General features: G+C 33.6%; 1 protein-coding gene across 3 annotated transcripts; it reads right to left on the bottom strand.

Moving 5' to 3' along the window:
- Nucleotides 1-6,598: 6,598 nt before the first annotated feature.
- On the bottom strand, nt 6,599-14,308 carry LOC142641985 (protein HEAT INTOLERANT 4-like). 3 transcript variants are annotated; one of them, XR_012845562.1, is made up of 4 exons: nt 14,186-14,308; nt 11,212-11,250; nt 11,072-11,125; nt 6,599-6,866 (listed from the first exon to the last, which is right to left on the bottom strand). XR_012845562.1 is itself a non-coding variant. In XM_075816319.1 (4 exons), exons 1-4 carry the CDS (start codon nt 12,726-12,728, stop codon nt 7,866-7,868), a joined length of 351 nt encoding a protein of 116 aa, XP_075672434.1. In that variant the 5' UTR covers nt 12,729-12,743; the 3' UTR covers nt 7,728-7,865. The 3 variants fall into 3 exon arrangements, 1 of the variants encoding a protein (XP_075672434.1); XR_012845563.1 differs by lacking the exons at nt 6,599-6,866; nt 14,186-14,308 and adding exons at nt 7,728-8,015; nt 12,629-12,743; XM_075816319.1 differs by lacking the exons at nt 6,599-6,866; nt 14,186-14,308 and adding exons at nt 7,728-8,015; nt 12,621-12,743.
- Nucleotides 14,309-14,831: the final 523 nt, after the last annotated feature.

Below are 14,831 nucleotides of genomic sequence, written 5' to 3'. Positions count from 1 at the left end.
TCTTATTCATTTTGAAATCAACACCTCGTTTAATCTTGCTGTGCAAGTGCTACACCTTACCGAGCACGGTTTTTATAATTTGCACACACATGTTCATGATTGGCAAGTAACAGTGGTGAGATGGTTATTTATGTCCTTCTCCTAGGATTTTTTAGTCTTTACAATCAAAAGAATGTGAAATCAAAATCAAGACCATTTGTTTAAAGACTATAAACAACTCACACAATAAAGCACTACATAATACAAACTAGCAAAGTGCAAAAAATAGCTCATCAAAGATGAATAAGCTACACAATCATGAAATATAAATTTCATTGGCCAACCTTAATTACACACTTGATGATGTGTAATACAAAAAAAATAAAAATGTTTTTGTGTTTTTAAATTATGACCAAAAATCAAAAAGCACACATTATGCTAAATGAATAAAATGCAAAAGCAATGCATGACAATGCTCAACTAAGCTATAGACGGTACACAAACAAGAAATATCAATTTTGTAATTAACCCATGAGTACATGTACAAACTAGTACATACTCATACAACATCCAAAATAGCTTATGCACTTAGTAATGCAACACATACTTTCTATGTTTCTCCACAATATCAAGCATGTTCTAAGTTAAGAGAGAGATATTATAATTTATGTAATCCTCAAGAAAAAATAAAACAAGACCCAAAATAAAATATTTTTGTCTATTGAAAATTTCAATGTTTTTGGATTTTTTTTTTTTTGAATAATAAAAATAACCTAAGAAAATAAAACAACCAAAAACTAAAAGAAAACATGTCCACAAATAATTGAAAGAATTAAATCAAGGATGGGTAAGCAATACTCACCTTTGCAAGTTTTTTCTCACCCATACAACACGAGTCTTTGGCTTTGTAGATGAAGAACCATGAGAAGCAGAGTGTATTTAAGGAATTACACAATTCTTCTGAGAAAGACTGAAATCCTGCAATTTCCTTTCACAAGCCAACAAGTTTAAATTTTTCAAAAACATATAAAACAATTTATCATGACTTGTGGCATGAGAAGCTATCTCGTGAAAAAGTCACATGAGGAGCACATGCCAGAAGCTAAAGAGTCATGCCAGGCTGTTGATTTCGCGAATGTCTCACAGGTAAGGCCTTCTTGCGAAATAATCGCGAAACATTCTACCTGGAGGATTTTTAAGTGTGACTTTCTTACCCTTCACCCATACTATATATACCCTAATTACCCACGAAAGTATAGGAGGCTATTCAGAGAGCCTAGATAGGTTTTCTACAACATAACACACCCATCCTTTAGAGAGAGAGCTACCCATCCTTAGTGAGAAATCATTGTAGCCTATTCTCCTTCTCTCTCCTATTATTATACCTTGAGAGGAAATTTATACCTAAATACAACTCATACCTTTTTAGAGTGTAAAGAGTGTTTTGGAACTTGGAAAGTTTTGAAAATTTGCCAAAAGAAGCCAGTGAGGCTTGGCGGATGCAATTGGGCGTATTGCAAGATCCGAAAAGTTAGAGAAAACATGACTCCAAGAAGTCCGTTGGTAGCAGGAGCTTGGAGGGCTCAAGTACATTGAGTAAACTAGGCTTGGAGGGTCTTTTGTTATTCGTGTACTCCAACTTTATTCTCTAGTGGATCAATTTCGACTTGAAGGGTCGCAGAGAGGTTTTTCGTTGAGTTCTTCGGTTTCCTCTTGAATAATATGTCTCGGTGTTGTCTTGTATTTGCATCCTTCTTCCCTACTTTCTTAGCTTTCATTTTATTGTTGATTTATGATAAATATGGCTTAGAGTAGTTTTATTGTTTGTTTGCTCGCATTTACTCTATTCCGAACTTAAATTAAGTTAGAGTAAAATCAACCGAGCCGTAATTTTTATTTGGAGGTCTAAACAGCTCTTGTGTTTTCACACATATTCGAGCTTTCAATTGGTATCAGAGCAAGTGCACTTGTTGTGGTTTCATTACCTAAGTGCGATCGTAGACCCCGTTTGAGATGTAACGATCACAATCCCTCAATGTACCTCCCTATAGACTAGGCCGGAGGCCGCCAAATCCACATGGAATAAGTCAGCCCTCACGGCAGCTAATGTAAATATTAAGGCTTTAAATGCTATTTTTTGGTTGTTTCTCATGCTAAATTTCACAAGATCTCTCATGTTACAATTGTCAAGGAGGCGTGGCAAATTTTGGAGATGACCTATGAAGGAACCAAAAAGGTGAAGGATACCAAGTTGCAAATGCTTACCACACACTTCGAGGAGTTAAAGATAAGTGAAGACGAGTCATTCGACACGTTTTATGGGAAGCTAAATGAAGTGGTGATTGGAAAGTTCAACTTGGGCGAAAAGACAGAGGACTCCAAGATTTTGAGGAAAATTCTCTGATCATTGCCGGAGAGCTTTCGTGCAAAGGTTACCACCATCGAAGAGAGCAATGACCTTGATGAGATTAAAATTCAAGAACACATCGGTTTTTTTCAAACCTATGAGCTATCTCTCCCATCATAAAGGAAGGGCAAGTCTCTTGCACTCAAGACAATCAATGAGAGATTGGAAGCTCAAGACTCCTCGGATGAGGATGAGGTGGAAGAAGAAGTGGTGTACCTAGCTAAGAACTTCCCTAAGTTCTTAAAGTTCAAGAGAGATGGGAAGTGTTTTGAGAAGGACAAATTCTCAAGCATCAAGAAGGGCAAGAAAGATTTCGAGAAGAAGGATTCCAAAGATTCTTATCCATCTCAAGTGGTCACATGCTTTGAGTGCAAATGGCATGGGCATGTAAAGAAAGAATGCCCCACATATTTGAAAGCAAAGGATAAAGTTTTTGCCACTACCCTTAATGATTCCGAAAGCTCAAATTCAGACATGGAAGGAGAGTGTGATAGTGACAGAAACTGTAAGGCCTTCATGGCAATCACCTTCGTTGACTCTAAGGATGATTTGAGCAATTTGGTTGATGAGCTTGGTGTGCATTCGGACAGTGAAGAAGTTGAAGGTTCGGATGATGAAGATGTGTGCCTCAATGAAGGTGAGAAGAACCTTCAAGAAGTCTATGATGCTTTGCTAGAAGATTGTTGCAAATATGCTAAGGTTGCGAATAATGCCATGAAAAAGATGAAGAAAATTGAAGAAGAGCATAGGTGCACCCATGTGCAACTTAAGGAAGCGAAGTGTGAAGTAGAAAGGCTTAAGGGAGAATTGGTGGAAGCCTATTCTAAAATCAAGTTTCTCAAACTTGAAATTATTCAAGCAAATGTCAAGGTTGAGCGCATTTCCACCATGATAGGCCAAAAAAAAAATGTATTGACCCCTTATGATAAATTAATTGATAAATTACTCAAATTTATTAATTAATCAAATTAACATGCAATGTATGTGGCAGCACAAACAAATCACCAACTAAAGTAAAATGCAGGGGAAAATAAAGTTAACATAGAGATTTGTTTTCAAATAGGGAAAACCTCCAAGGCAAAAACCCCCACCGGGTGATTTTAAAGTCACCACTCCAGAGAATTCACTATTATCACAACAAGTGGTTACAAGTAAAGGAATCCCAGTATCTTATACTAACCTACAGTTGAACCTTTACCCCAATACCCAATTGGACTTGTTATGTAGTGACAATCTCTCCTTTCAATGCACCGCTCCCAGTATGTGACTGACCAATAGATACGCATATCCCAGTATGCGACTTGATCATCAACTTGAGAAGGATGTTGGCTGCAAAGTTCTTCAGTTCATCAACATGATGAAGATCACAAAGTCGTTTGATCACAAAACCCTACAGTGTACAAACACAACAGTTTCGTCATGATGAACTAGGGCAAACTAGGTTTCCGGTTACAATTTACATGAACAACGCTTTGCTTCACACTTGTGCAATTGTGCTCTCTATGATGACCCTTAAAATAATCTTTATATATGTTTAGGGCTATGAGAAAAGAAAACTCAAACACATACTCACGGATTGGAATGAAATCAGAACTGAAAATCTGATTTTCATAATTCTCGATATCTGTCAAGTTTCGGGCTTAGACAGCCTTTTAAATCTCGATAGATACTAGCTATCGAGCTAGTTGTTGAGTTTTAAAAACCAGCACTTCATTACTTGATTCTTGAATAGACTTGCATGGCTTTAACACTTGAACTTGAAACCTTATTCCTTGAAGTATTAAACACTTCCTAGATCTACCCAAATACAAGTAAAGTGCGTTTTGTCAAAGGAATAGCCAATACATGATAACATATGTTCCTAACATGAATCTCATATGTCCTAACACACCAAGAAACTTGACAGTCTGCTATCTTCACAAAAATCTTCACATGATAAGACCGATCTAATTTATATCGGTGAAGGAAGCTCTAGCAGCAAACCCAAGAAGGAAGTGAGGTTCATATCGGCCAAGAATCTAGAGAAACTCAAAAAGGTAAAGCCTGAAATTAAGACCCTTGTCGTTGCAAAGAGAACCATTGATGCAAAACAAAAGGATAAAGGGAAGTCATTACCCAAAAATCAAAGGGGGCCTCAAGTGAAGCATTGTTGTCATCATTGTGGAGTGCTTCGGCATACAAGGCCAAATTGTTTCAAGCTTCATGCACTCAAGAAGGTTGATTCTATGCGTGGCCAAGACAATTCAAGAAGAATGCCAAAGGGAATACAAGATAAAAGAGATAATGAGGGACAACTCATTAGAAACATTATGGAAATGTTGAAGAACATTTCATTATGCCTTGCTAGCTTCACCCCGTGGTTTGAAAGCTATTTCAGTCATACCCATCCATCTAAGGATCTCACCCAAAACACTCATAAAGTATGGGTGAAGAAAGGAACTCATGCATGATCACTAACTATGCCTATGCATATATACTTCCAACAAATTAGAGTTTTAGTTTCATGCATCATGACATATACAAACTTCCTGTGTCATTGCTTTCGGTTATAGCATGTTTCTTTTTCTAGTTTGTTTTTGTTGATCTTACTTTACATGTTCTATTTTTTAGGATGTTGAAAAATTCAAAAACCATAAAAATTGAAAATTTTCCAAAAAGTTTGATCACTTGTGTTGTGTTTATCACATGTGAGTTTAGCCTAGTACCTTCGTACTAATGGCGTAGCACACTTACAAACTTAGCTTGTTATGTATGTACATCTATCTTTGTGGAAAAAATCTTGACATCTATGTATGATTGTTGTAAATCGATCTTCAAGCTTATCATGGATGATTAGTCAATAGACTTTATGGTTTTGATACATGCATAGACTTGTGCCTATATATCTTTCCACATTTTATGTTTTTGCTTTATAGCTCAACAAATGTCAAATCTTAAAAAGAGATAATGAGCTGCCAAAGCCATCGCACATACTAGTATTTGACTAGGAAAAAGGGAAAGCAACTTGTATTAAAATGTATAGTGCCCAAAAAGCCAAAGGCTTGCTCTCAAAATTGAAATATCAAAAAATTTAGGCATCGATCTCAAAATGAGATATATTGTTCTTAAATGGCCAAAAGTTATAAGTTGAAAAAAGCTAAAAGAAAAGCTTCAAAGATTTGTAATCATTTTCTTGTAGGAGGTCTTTTATGTTCATTTCTATAATTGAGATAGATCACTTGACTTAGTAATAGTTGTGTATGACTTGATTGAATTGATTATTGAAGTTTCACTCTAATCTAAGGATTTTTCCACATTTGATACACACACACAACACACAAATCTATTATTCAATAAATACTTATTTCTTTTGTGTGATTGTCAATGTTCAAATGTGATGTGTATACTCAATTGCTTGTCAATCAAACCCAAAGGCAATGCTTAAAAGTGTTGGTTTCAAGTTTCAAGTTCGAGCTGACTGTAGTAAAAGGGAATAACTTTCTGCCTTGCTCAACCGATTAAGAAATTAGACTCAACTAATCGAGAATCGCAGAAATCAAATTCTACAGAAGTTTTAAATAAGGCCCAAGCTCACGAAAATGTTTAGGGTTTCATTCTAACTTCTCCACATATAAAAAGGAAACCCTAACGACATTTTTCAGACTTTTGGAAAACTTATATGTTACTCCTTGTGAGATATGAGACTTTATGTACCGTCTAACTACACAAGAATCTACCGGAACAAGTATCAATCAAACATTGGTAGAACCTACACTACAACGGCTGGGATAACCCCAGAAAGCACCGAAATAGAGTCAAAATGCCTATCCCAATGTTTTTTTTCCCGGTGCTTCAAACTGCCACGCAATGACGGTCGATATAGGCTCGTCGGACCTACACCAGCGCTTTTCAAAAGCGTCGAGATAGGTCCCAATGCTTTTCAAACCCTATACCAGCACTTTTTAAACAGCTGCTATAGGGTTTTTTTTTCTTTAAATACAAGCTATAACGACAGTTTAAAAACGCTAGGATAGGTCCTTTTTTAATATAGCCTAGAGTGGCGGTTTTAAAAGCGCTACTATAGGCATTTTGAAATACAAGCTTGAAAAGGCCTATAGCGGCAGTTTCAAAAGCGCTGTTATAGGTCCTGCTTTTCACAAAAATAAAATAAAATAAAATAAATAAATAAAATTGAGCAGAAATATTTTACCTACATTTTGTTTTCCCAACTTGTTTATAGCTAAACAAAAATCAATATAAAATAAATGACTAGATCTAGTTGACACACGCCAATTTAGACCCTACAATAATCAAACATATTCAAACTATCAAAACAAATATAATACAATAGTACAATTTCTAGCTATAATAATTGTTATGCCTAATACAAGACATTCCAAATGTCTAGAATGTTACATCACAGTTGCAAACTAAAAAATAAACACAAGCTTGATAATTGATTTTGCACAGTAGGAGAATGATCACCCACATCATCACCATCCTAAATATAATAAAGACAATGTAATAAGTTCATTTAACGACAACGTTGCTAAATAACACAATAGGAATACAGCTCATAACCTTATATAACAATTCTCACAACAACAAAAAGTAATCTAATTGTATACCTCATAAAGGTAATTTATCAAATACTTAGCATGCAACAAGCATCCAAAACTTCTAATATTTTGATTCATTATGTATATTTAGCCCCCTTTGCATTCCATAATAAGATGATTTAACAATCAAGCAATCTCAAACTTCCAAGTAACATTTAAAACCGCCAACTCCCACTTTATACTCATTTATTTCTGACCCACAACCCTTATAAGCAAGAAGAGTAAAGGATACACACACAGCCTTCGGACTAGGAAAGAACTAACCCACCCCCAAAAAAACACAAACACACATTAACAGAGAGAGTGTGAGACTCAACCTATTTTATCCAAATATACACACAAAACACAAGCAACACTTCCAAAATTAATGTACACCACCTTATGATACTATGCAAGCCACCCACTTGCTCCAAATAAACAGTCCACCACAGTAGAAATTTTAAGCATTCATTATATAAGTACGAAATTATGAAGCATAATTTATAAAGAGGGGAAAGAGAGAATAGATTTTAAGCATTCACTATATAAGTAAGAAATCCAAGAGATAGAAAATATATATAAAGAGGGGAAAGAGAGAAAGTGACAAAATGGTACCTTCTTTGAGTGCATCTTAATATATATATTTGAGACTTGAGCCTATCAACCTGGCTATCTCTATAGAAGTATTATATTTACAATGACAGCAAAAAAATAAAAATAAATCAAATTGTATCAATGAGGAGAAAACAAAAACAAAAACCAACAAAACAAAACAAAGGGGACAGATGAAGTATATTAGCTCTGCACACACAAGATCCTCTTAATACAAAGAAATCAACAAATAAATTTTTGAAGATGCCCATAAGAAAAGTGTTATGATATCAGTTCAAAAAACCCCGTAATTAATAAACAATAGAGATCCCTTTCCTATCCTCAAGAGGAATATAAGGAACCCAATCCATTTTCATTTGTTTCATGGGGATAATTTCTTCAGCCTCTCTCTCAACAAAGTTAATCCCTATCTTATCAAAGGGAGGGAAATGAGATACAACCTGTAAAACAGGAATCCAAAGCAAATTAACAAGCCAGAAATATGAAATATTTGTTTGAGTTATGCAACAAAAAAAAATCTACTAGCACTAACAACACTCACTAAAGAATAAAATTATTTGTTGCCTAACAAGAAAGTACTAGAACAGTGAAATAGAGACCAAAACACTTGCTTGCATCAAAAAGTGGTAGGAAAACAAAAATACACATTACAAAATGATTGTCCTCATGACATATTAAAAAGGTAAAAATGGTGAGGCAAAAAATTTGGGCAAAAAATTTATAAAAAAAATGCTCTAAGTCCTGACGTTAAAGATCAATTTTGATATATGTCAGTGTCATACTAAAAACTTATACAAACCATATTAATTTCAATTAATACAAATTTCTTTTTTATATAAGTAATAGGAATTTTATTGAAATAGAAGAACATTGTGTTCACAATGATACATATAACTCAAGAATTAAAGCTAACAGATGGTAGAAATGCAGAAAGTATAGGACAAACAACATCCACAATGTAAACCTAAAAAATAGATAGAAATGCATCATGTTCAATTAATACAAATTTCATTTGAAATTTCACTACAACAAAATGTATTTTTAGCAACAAAAATTAGCGAGGAAATATTTTTCGTCACTAAAAATACAGCTTTAGCGACGAAATATGGATTTCGTTACTAATAATGAAAAAAAAATTATAACATTTAGCGACGAAAAGTAATTTTCGTCACTATTGATGATCTAAAATATGAGCACCAAAGGGGAAAAATAATTTTGGCAGGAACTTAATTAATCTATAGCGATGAAACATTTCATCGCTAAAAGTTGAAATTTTTAGTGACGAAAGATTTCGTCACTGTAGGTGTTGCTATGAATAGTATTAGCGACAAAAATCATAATTTGTCACCAAAAGTATGCTATAGCGACGAAATCTGAATTTCGTCGCTAAAAATTTCACACAAAATAGGTTTTTCATTTCATAGTTTTAGCGATGAAACCATAATTCGTCACTAAAAGTATGTTATAGTGACAAAATCTGAATTTCATCGCTAAATATCATAACAAAATCCAGCTAAAAGTTTGCTATAGCGATGAAATTATATTCGTCGCTAAAATCGTAACAAAATGTGGCTAAAACTATGTTCTAGTGACGAAATCATATTCATCGCTAAAGAATACAGCTTAAATGGGTTAAATTTCAACAAAAAAAAATTCCTTTCCCTCTAAGGGTCTGTTTGGATAGAACTTATTGCTAAAAACTGAAAACTGAAAATACTGTACAAAAATAATTTTTTAATGTGTAAAAATTACTGTTCATTCCAAAAAGTAATGTTCATTGGCCTAAAATCACTGTTCATGGCCAATGAACAGTGACAGATGTGCGTGGAAAAAAAAAAAAAAAAAAAGTTGAACGTGGACGCACGTTTTGCTATCCAAACGCCCTCTAAATTTAGTCTAAGGGTCCGTTTGGATGTAGCTGAAACTGAAAACTGAAAAATACTGTAGCAAAATAATTTTTTAATGTGTAAAATATACTGTTCACGCTTAAAGTTACTGTTCATTGGCCTAAAATCACTGTTCATGGCCAATGAACAATACACAATGCACGTCCCAGTGAAGAAAAAAAAAAGGGGGAAAGGGTTGAAACCCAGACGCTGGGCATTTCAGCCCCTCCCAAACGCACACTAAGACGTTAAAAAGTTTCAATTGATGAAAATAGATAAAAATGAACTAAAATATTGACAAACACTTTCAAGGCAAAGCCTGACACAGGACAATCAGAACAAAATGAAACAACAATAAAATAAATGGATATGACCTAGGAGTCAGCACCTAGGCCTTACTTGGAGTCAGTACCAAGCGGGAAAACCACTAGGAGTCAGCACCTAGGGTGGACCTGGAGTCGGCACTAGACCAAAGAAAAGACCAAACGGCCATTTTTTATCATTCATAAAAATATCAACTAACTCGACGAGGAGTACAATAAGTTGCTTATAAAGGATTGCTAAACCCTAGTTCTAATTGACTAGGAAACCCTAATTGTCTTATTACAAAAATAACCTTGCCTCCAAATTAAAATACTAAAATACTAATAGTCTAATAAACTACTAAGACCTAAAACATAAATATACAATTGACTTGCAAACATAAATAATATTAAATAATAATTTCCCTGCATCTCCCGCATCAAAGCCCCTTCTCACAAACAACATCCATGATGTCAACCTAAAAAATTATTATCAATCAAACTAATGTTTTTTAAAATAATTTAATATACAAAATTTTACAGTGTATAAAGTTTAAGACATCAAAAAAATTTCAATTGAGTTGCAAAAGAATTGACAACAAAAGTCCTTTATCAAAAAATAAATACCACAACTATGGAGGCAGGATCAAGTAAATTGTGCATCCAAGATACAATGCTCCAAGCCTTCAACTCCAGATTTCAAAGTTGTGCCTTAAAGTAACAGCCACATGGTTTAGACCAGAGAAGCCTCAAGCGTCTAAAAATATGAGCATAGGTTTTACCATTGGTTGCAGATTGAAGAAGCCGAAGGCTTGGAGGAAAATCAATGAGGCAAATGTAAAGTACCCAAAAGCCACATGGTGATATGTATATAAACTGAAAACACTATAGCAAAATAATTTTTAAATGTGTAAATAGTGCCATGAGACCCATTTTTAATGAAAAAGTAGCTGAAAAGTGAAGTTTGTGGGTCCCTTGAACAGTGCACGAGTGCACTCATGCACTGTTCATGAAAAAAAGTCAACAACTGCGGCTTAAAAAAAAAAAGAGAAAACAGGCAAACATGAAAATGCTGTATCCAAACTGGCAAAATGTATAAACCCAGTGAAAATTGCAACTCAAGAAGCCACTATTAATTCAAAATTGAAAAATAATGATAATAATAATAATAGAAAAATGAAGCCCTAACCAAGTTACGGCAATTATTTAGCAATTGAGAAATTGCAAGCCTAAGAAAATAACTTCCACAAATTATATTGAGGAAAACCTCAATGAAATATTGAAGTCCAAGAAATGTTTGTAACTCACTTCTAGATTAGAGAAATTCCAGTTGAATTGGTAGACATCGTCCAATTGATCCCACTGTTATAATTTCACTATAAAATATTAGCCATAACTGGACAAATTATAATAACTTAAGATGAGAGAATTAAAAAGAATTAGCAAACCTCTGCCCCAACAGGGAATACTTCCTTCCATAAATCTTCCTGCATAAGCACAACAAAATATAAAACATAATCAAAAACACAAACTCACAAGTTTCACTTAGGTGCACGCCTTTAACTTGCCCACATCACAATAAAAATTTTCCATGTGCAAAACAACATTAAGAAAAAGCCGGAGCACTATCAATTAATAACTATCTTTTGTAATAACATTGCTAAGCAAGAGCAACAATTCTTTTAAAAAACAAATAATAAAAACTGTATTGATAAAGCTACTTTATACAAAAATAGCACAAAGAAGGCAAAATGTAAAAAGAAGAAAAAAGAAAATAACAGAAAAGAAAATTAAATACAAGAGAGAATGGAACTAATGAACAAAGGAAGGGAATCACTAAATGTGAGTCGCCAAGCCTGAGAACAATCAAACAAAGAACTACTAAAAGAAGCATGCAGCTGGTCTCCCGAACTTTCCACATCCTCAAAAGCCTATGAAGCTTTCAGTTAAAAAATCTAATCTAAAGGATAAAGCCTAATATGTTATTCTAAGAAAGCTTTATGCTTAGTTGGATGGAATTTTCAACTTGTATATTATTAGGATTTTTGGTATTGTGTTCTGCTAGTGGTTAAGTTTTGGAAACAAAACTTAACAAATAACATAACCCAATTATCAAAAAGTCAAAAATTCCATCCAACTAAGCCTCTAGATTAATAAAATTCAAAAATTCTTTAGAATTAGCCTTTTTTAGCTGAAAGCTTAAATTAACGCAGATTAAAAAAATTGATAATAACTAATCACTTTCAGATTCGTACAATGCAAATATACTATACTACCAAGCTTGAAGAATCAACACAAATTACAATGCAAACAATATCGAAAATAAAAAGCTCGCTACTATAAACCAATCCAAGAAACAAACTTTGTATTATTACATAAGTAGATTGAATTTGCAAATAAAAACTAGGAATTATCAATCTACTACCAAGTTACGCTTATCCTCAAAGTACTCAAGTTCGGTTTTGGGCTTGGATGCTTTGACCCGCTCAAATATCAGGGATTAGACTTAAAGATTAATAAATAAAAATATTAAAAATCATATAAGGTTATTTCTTCTTTAGACGTTTACATTGTCTTTTGTTTTATCTCTACTTAAAAAGAAAAAGACAAAAGATTCATCTAATAAAACAAAATAGAATACATACTTTTCAAAAAATAAAAAACTAAACCAAACCTTAGAGAGTGCAAAACAGAATACCATTGAATGCTGACTAATGAAGAAGGCATGATTACTAGCTATCAGTGGCTCAACTGTTTAGTGTTTGACTTTTCTTAATTTTTCAAGTTATAAATTTATCAATTCAAAAAGAAAGATTAAAAAAAAGTACGAAGAATAGATCTAAAAGAGTGTACTCACTGACTCACTGTAGTACATCCAATAGTGGGGAGTATAGCCTTTCTCTTTCTTTAGTCTTTCCCAAATATACATTTGCTTCAAAAACTCAGAAAAGTGAATGTTTACCATGTTATGTAAAAAGGAAAAAATTGCATTTCATTCTCCCATTATGTCACATAATAATAATAATAATAATAATAATAATAATAATAATAATAATAATAATAAAGAAATCACATGTTCCTTGACTCTAGAACTGAATGATACCAAAAAAAAACCTAGAATCACAATCCAATAGCCACTACAGTAGCAGAAAACATTTAATAAAAAAAAAATAAAGAAAAGAAAAGAAAAACCAAAGGGCCATAACTCAAACCCACACCACTAGCTAACACACCTGTAAATCCACAACCTATAGTACCATGATAGAAGGAAATAAAATATTCCAAAGACAAAAATAAAACCCAAAAAACCATGGGTCAAATCCACACCACCACCAAATGCCATGTGCAGCCACCATGGCATTCCTCTCAGTATACTTAATTGTTCTTATTTATACTTAATTGTGCTAAAAAAAAAAACTAATTATTTTTGCATTATTTCCAAAGGAAACTTGCACCAACAACAAGACAAAATACTCTTACAGAACTCAAGGTTTAGAGGAGGGAATCAAAATAGAGCAACCAAATTAAAATTTGAAATAGCCACTTCATATATATAATGGTTTTACATATGCCATCATAGTTCCTACATAATACTCAATGCTCTTACTTTGGGGATATAACTTTGAGGGCGTTGGCTAAAAGTCGTATTTTTCAAACTTTTACTGCTAAAGGTGGGTGGATAAATTTAAAGCACATAATAGTATTCCCAAAACAAGTTTATTGCTTCACTGCTATAGGAAATTAGAATAATGATTAATGACCAACCAAATATCTCATATACTATTTCAACCTACATTGTGTATTTTTCATTTGTCAGAATATAACTACATGTTTTTTATTCATGGTTAGTAGCAAAACCAAATTGAATGATTCCAGTTTCCAAACTTTTGCATGTAAAAAATAATTTGTAACAATAGTCAATCTTATAAATGTATTTAAAATAAAAGTCAATCTTTTAATAGAGTTTTCTTTACTTACTTTCCTTCCTTTGTTAATTACTTTGGAAGCCCATTCAAAGCCTATGAACCAAGGGATAAAAACTTTAATCCCTATTACAGCTCAGTGGATTGAACAAATCCATACTGACCCTTGAAAATACCTTCCTCATCAAGGAGGAACATACCCTAAATCACCTACTTCAATGACTAACAACTCAGTACAACTTTTGATTTTTCTAAATTCAAAAAAGAAAAAGCAAAATTTCCATAACATTGTAATCAACCAAACGGGAAAAAAAAAATCAATAAATTTCGTCATAGCCTCAGAGATCATCAACAATACAACTGAAATAATGATTGACAATCTAATCAAACACAAAGACAACATTGATCATGACACATATTGAGAAAACCAAAAACCAAAGACAAATATTTATATAAAAGAAAAAAATTTTAAAAAAAATAAAAAGAGGGGAAGCTATACCGTCGGAGTGAGGCAATGAAGGTGGGTAAGCAAGCGGCGGGAAGGGATGGCTGGGCAGGCTGAGCGGCAAGGGAGTGAGAGGGAGAGTGAGGAAGAATGAGAGAGAGAGAGAGAGAGAGAGAGAGTTTGGGAATTTTGAGTGTTTGATTTTAGCGAGAGAGTAATGGCCTGTTTGGGAGAGAGAGAGAGAGAGAGAGAGAGTAGAAGAGAATGATTACCCTCCACCTTGTTTGGATGTTTTTATAATTAGTAAAGGGGAAGGGAGTAATTAGCCCTTCCCCTTATTTTTAACATTGTAATTTTATAAATATAATAAGGGTAAATTAGGTAATTTACTTTATCAATAATTTTATGTGCTCTACTCTCCCTCCAAATCTCTCCAATTTGGGGAACTAAAAATGAGGGGTTGGAGGTAGTTAAAACCCCTTCAAACCCCTCCCCCTCATTCCTTAAAAAACTTCCAAACAAGGTAATTGAATTACTCCCCTTCCCTCTACTCTACTCCCCTCCTTTTTTAAACATCCAAACAGGCCATAAGTGTGCAAACCCAAAATTTTGGTGGGAACCCGAAGAGTTTTAGAGGGAATTCAGTATATTTTTATTGTGACAAAATTTTTACCTATTATAGCGGATTTAAAGCCGATGC

The sequence above is a fragment of the Castanea sativa genome, chromosome 7 (assembly GCF_040712315.1).
Source record: "Castanea sativa cultivar Marrone di Chiusa Pesio chromosome 7, ASM4071231v1".
Classification (NCBI taxonomy): domain Eukaryota; kingdom Viridiplantae; phylum Streptophyta; class Magnoliopsida; order Fagales; family Fagaceae; genus Castanea; species Castanea sativa.
The sequence above is the reverse complement of the archived record's forward strand: the minus strand, read 5'-3'. Positions and strand labels throughout refer to the sequence as shown.

Excerpts from the sequence above, each read along its gene's own strand:
- LOC142641985 (XM_075816319.1), bottom strand. The coding sequence starts at position 12,728 with ATGGTAAACATTCACTTTTCTGAGTTTTTGAAGCAAATGTATATTTGG. Across the intron at positions 11,251-12,620 it reads GGATGTACTACAGTGAGTCA|GAAGATTTATGGAAGGAAGT; the intron begins GTGAGTACACTC and ends GTGCTTATGCAG. Across the intron at positions 11,126-11,211 it reads TATTCCCTGTTGGGGCAGAG|TGGGATCAATTGGACGATGT; the intron begins GTTTGCTAATTC and ends AAATTATAACAG.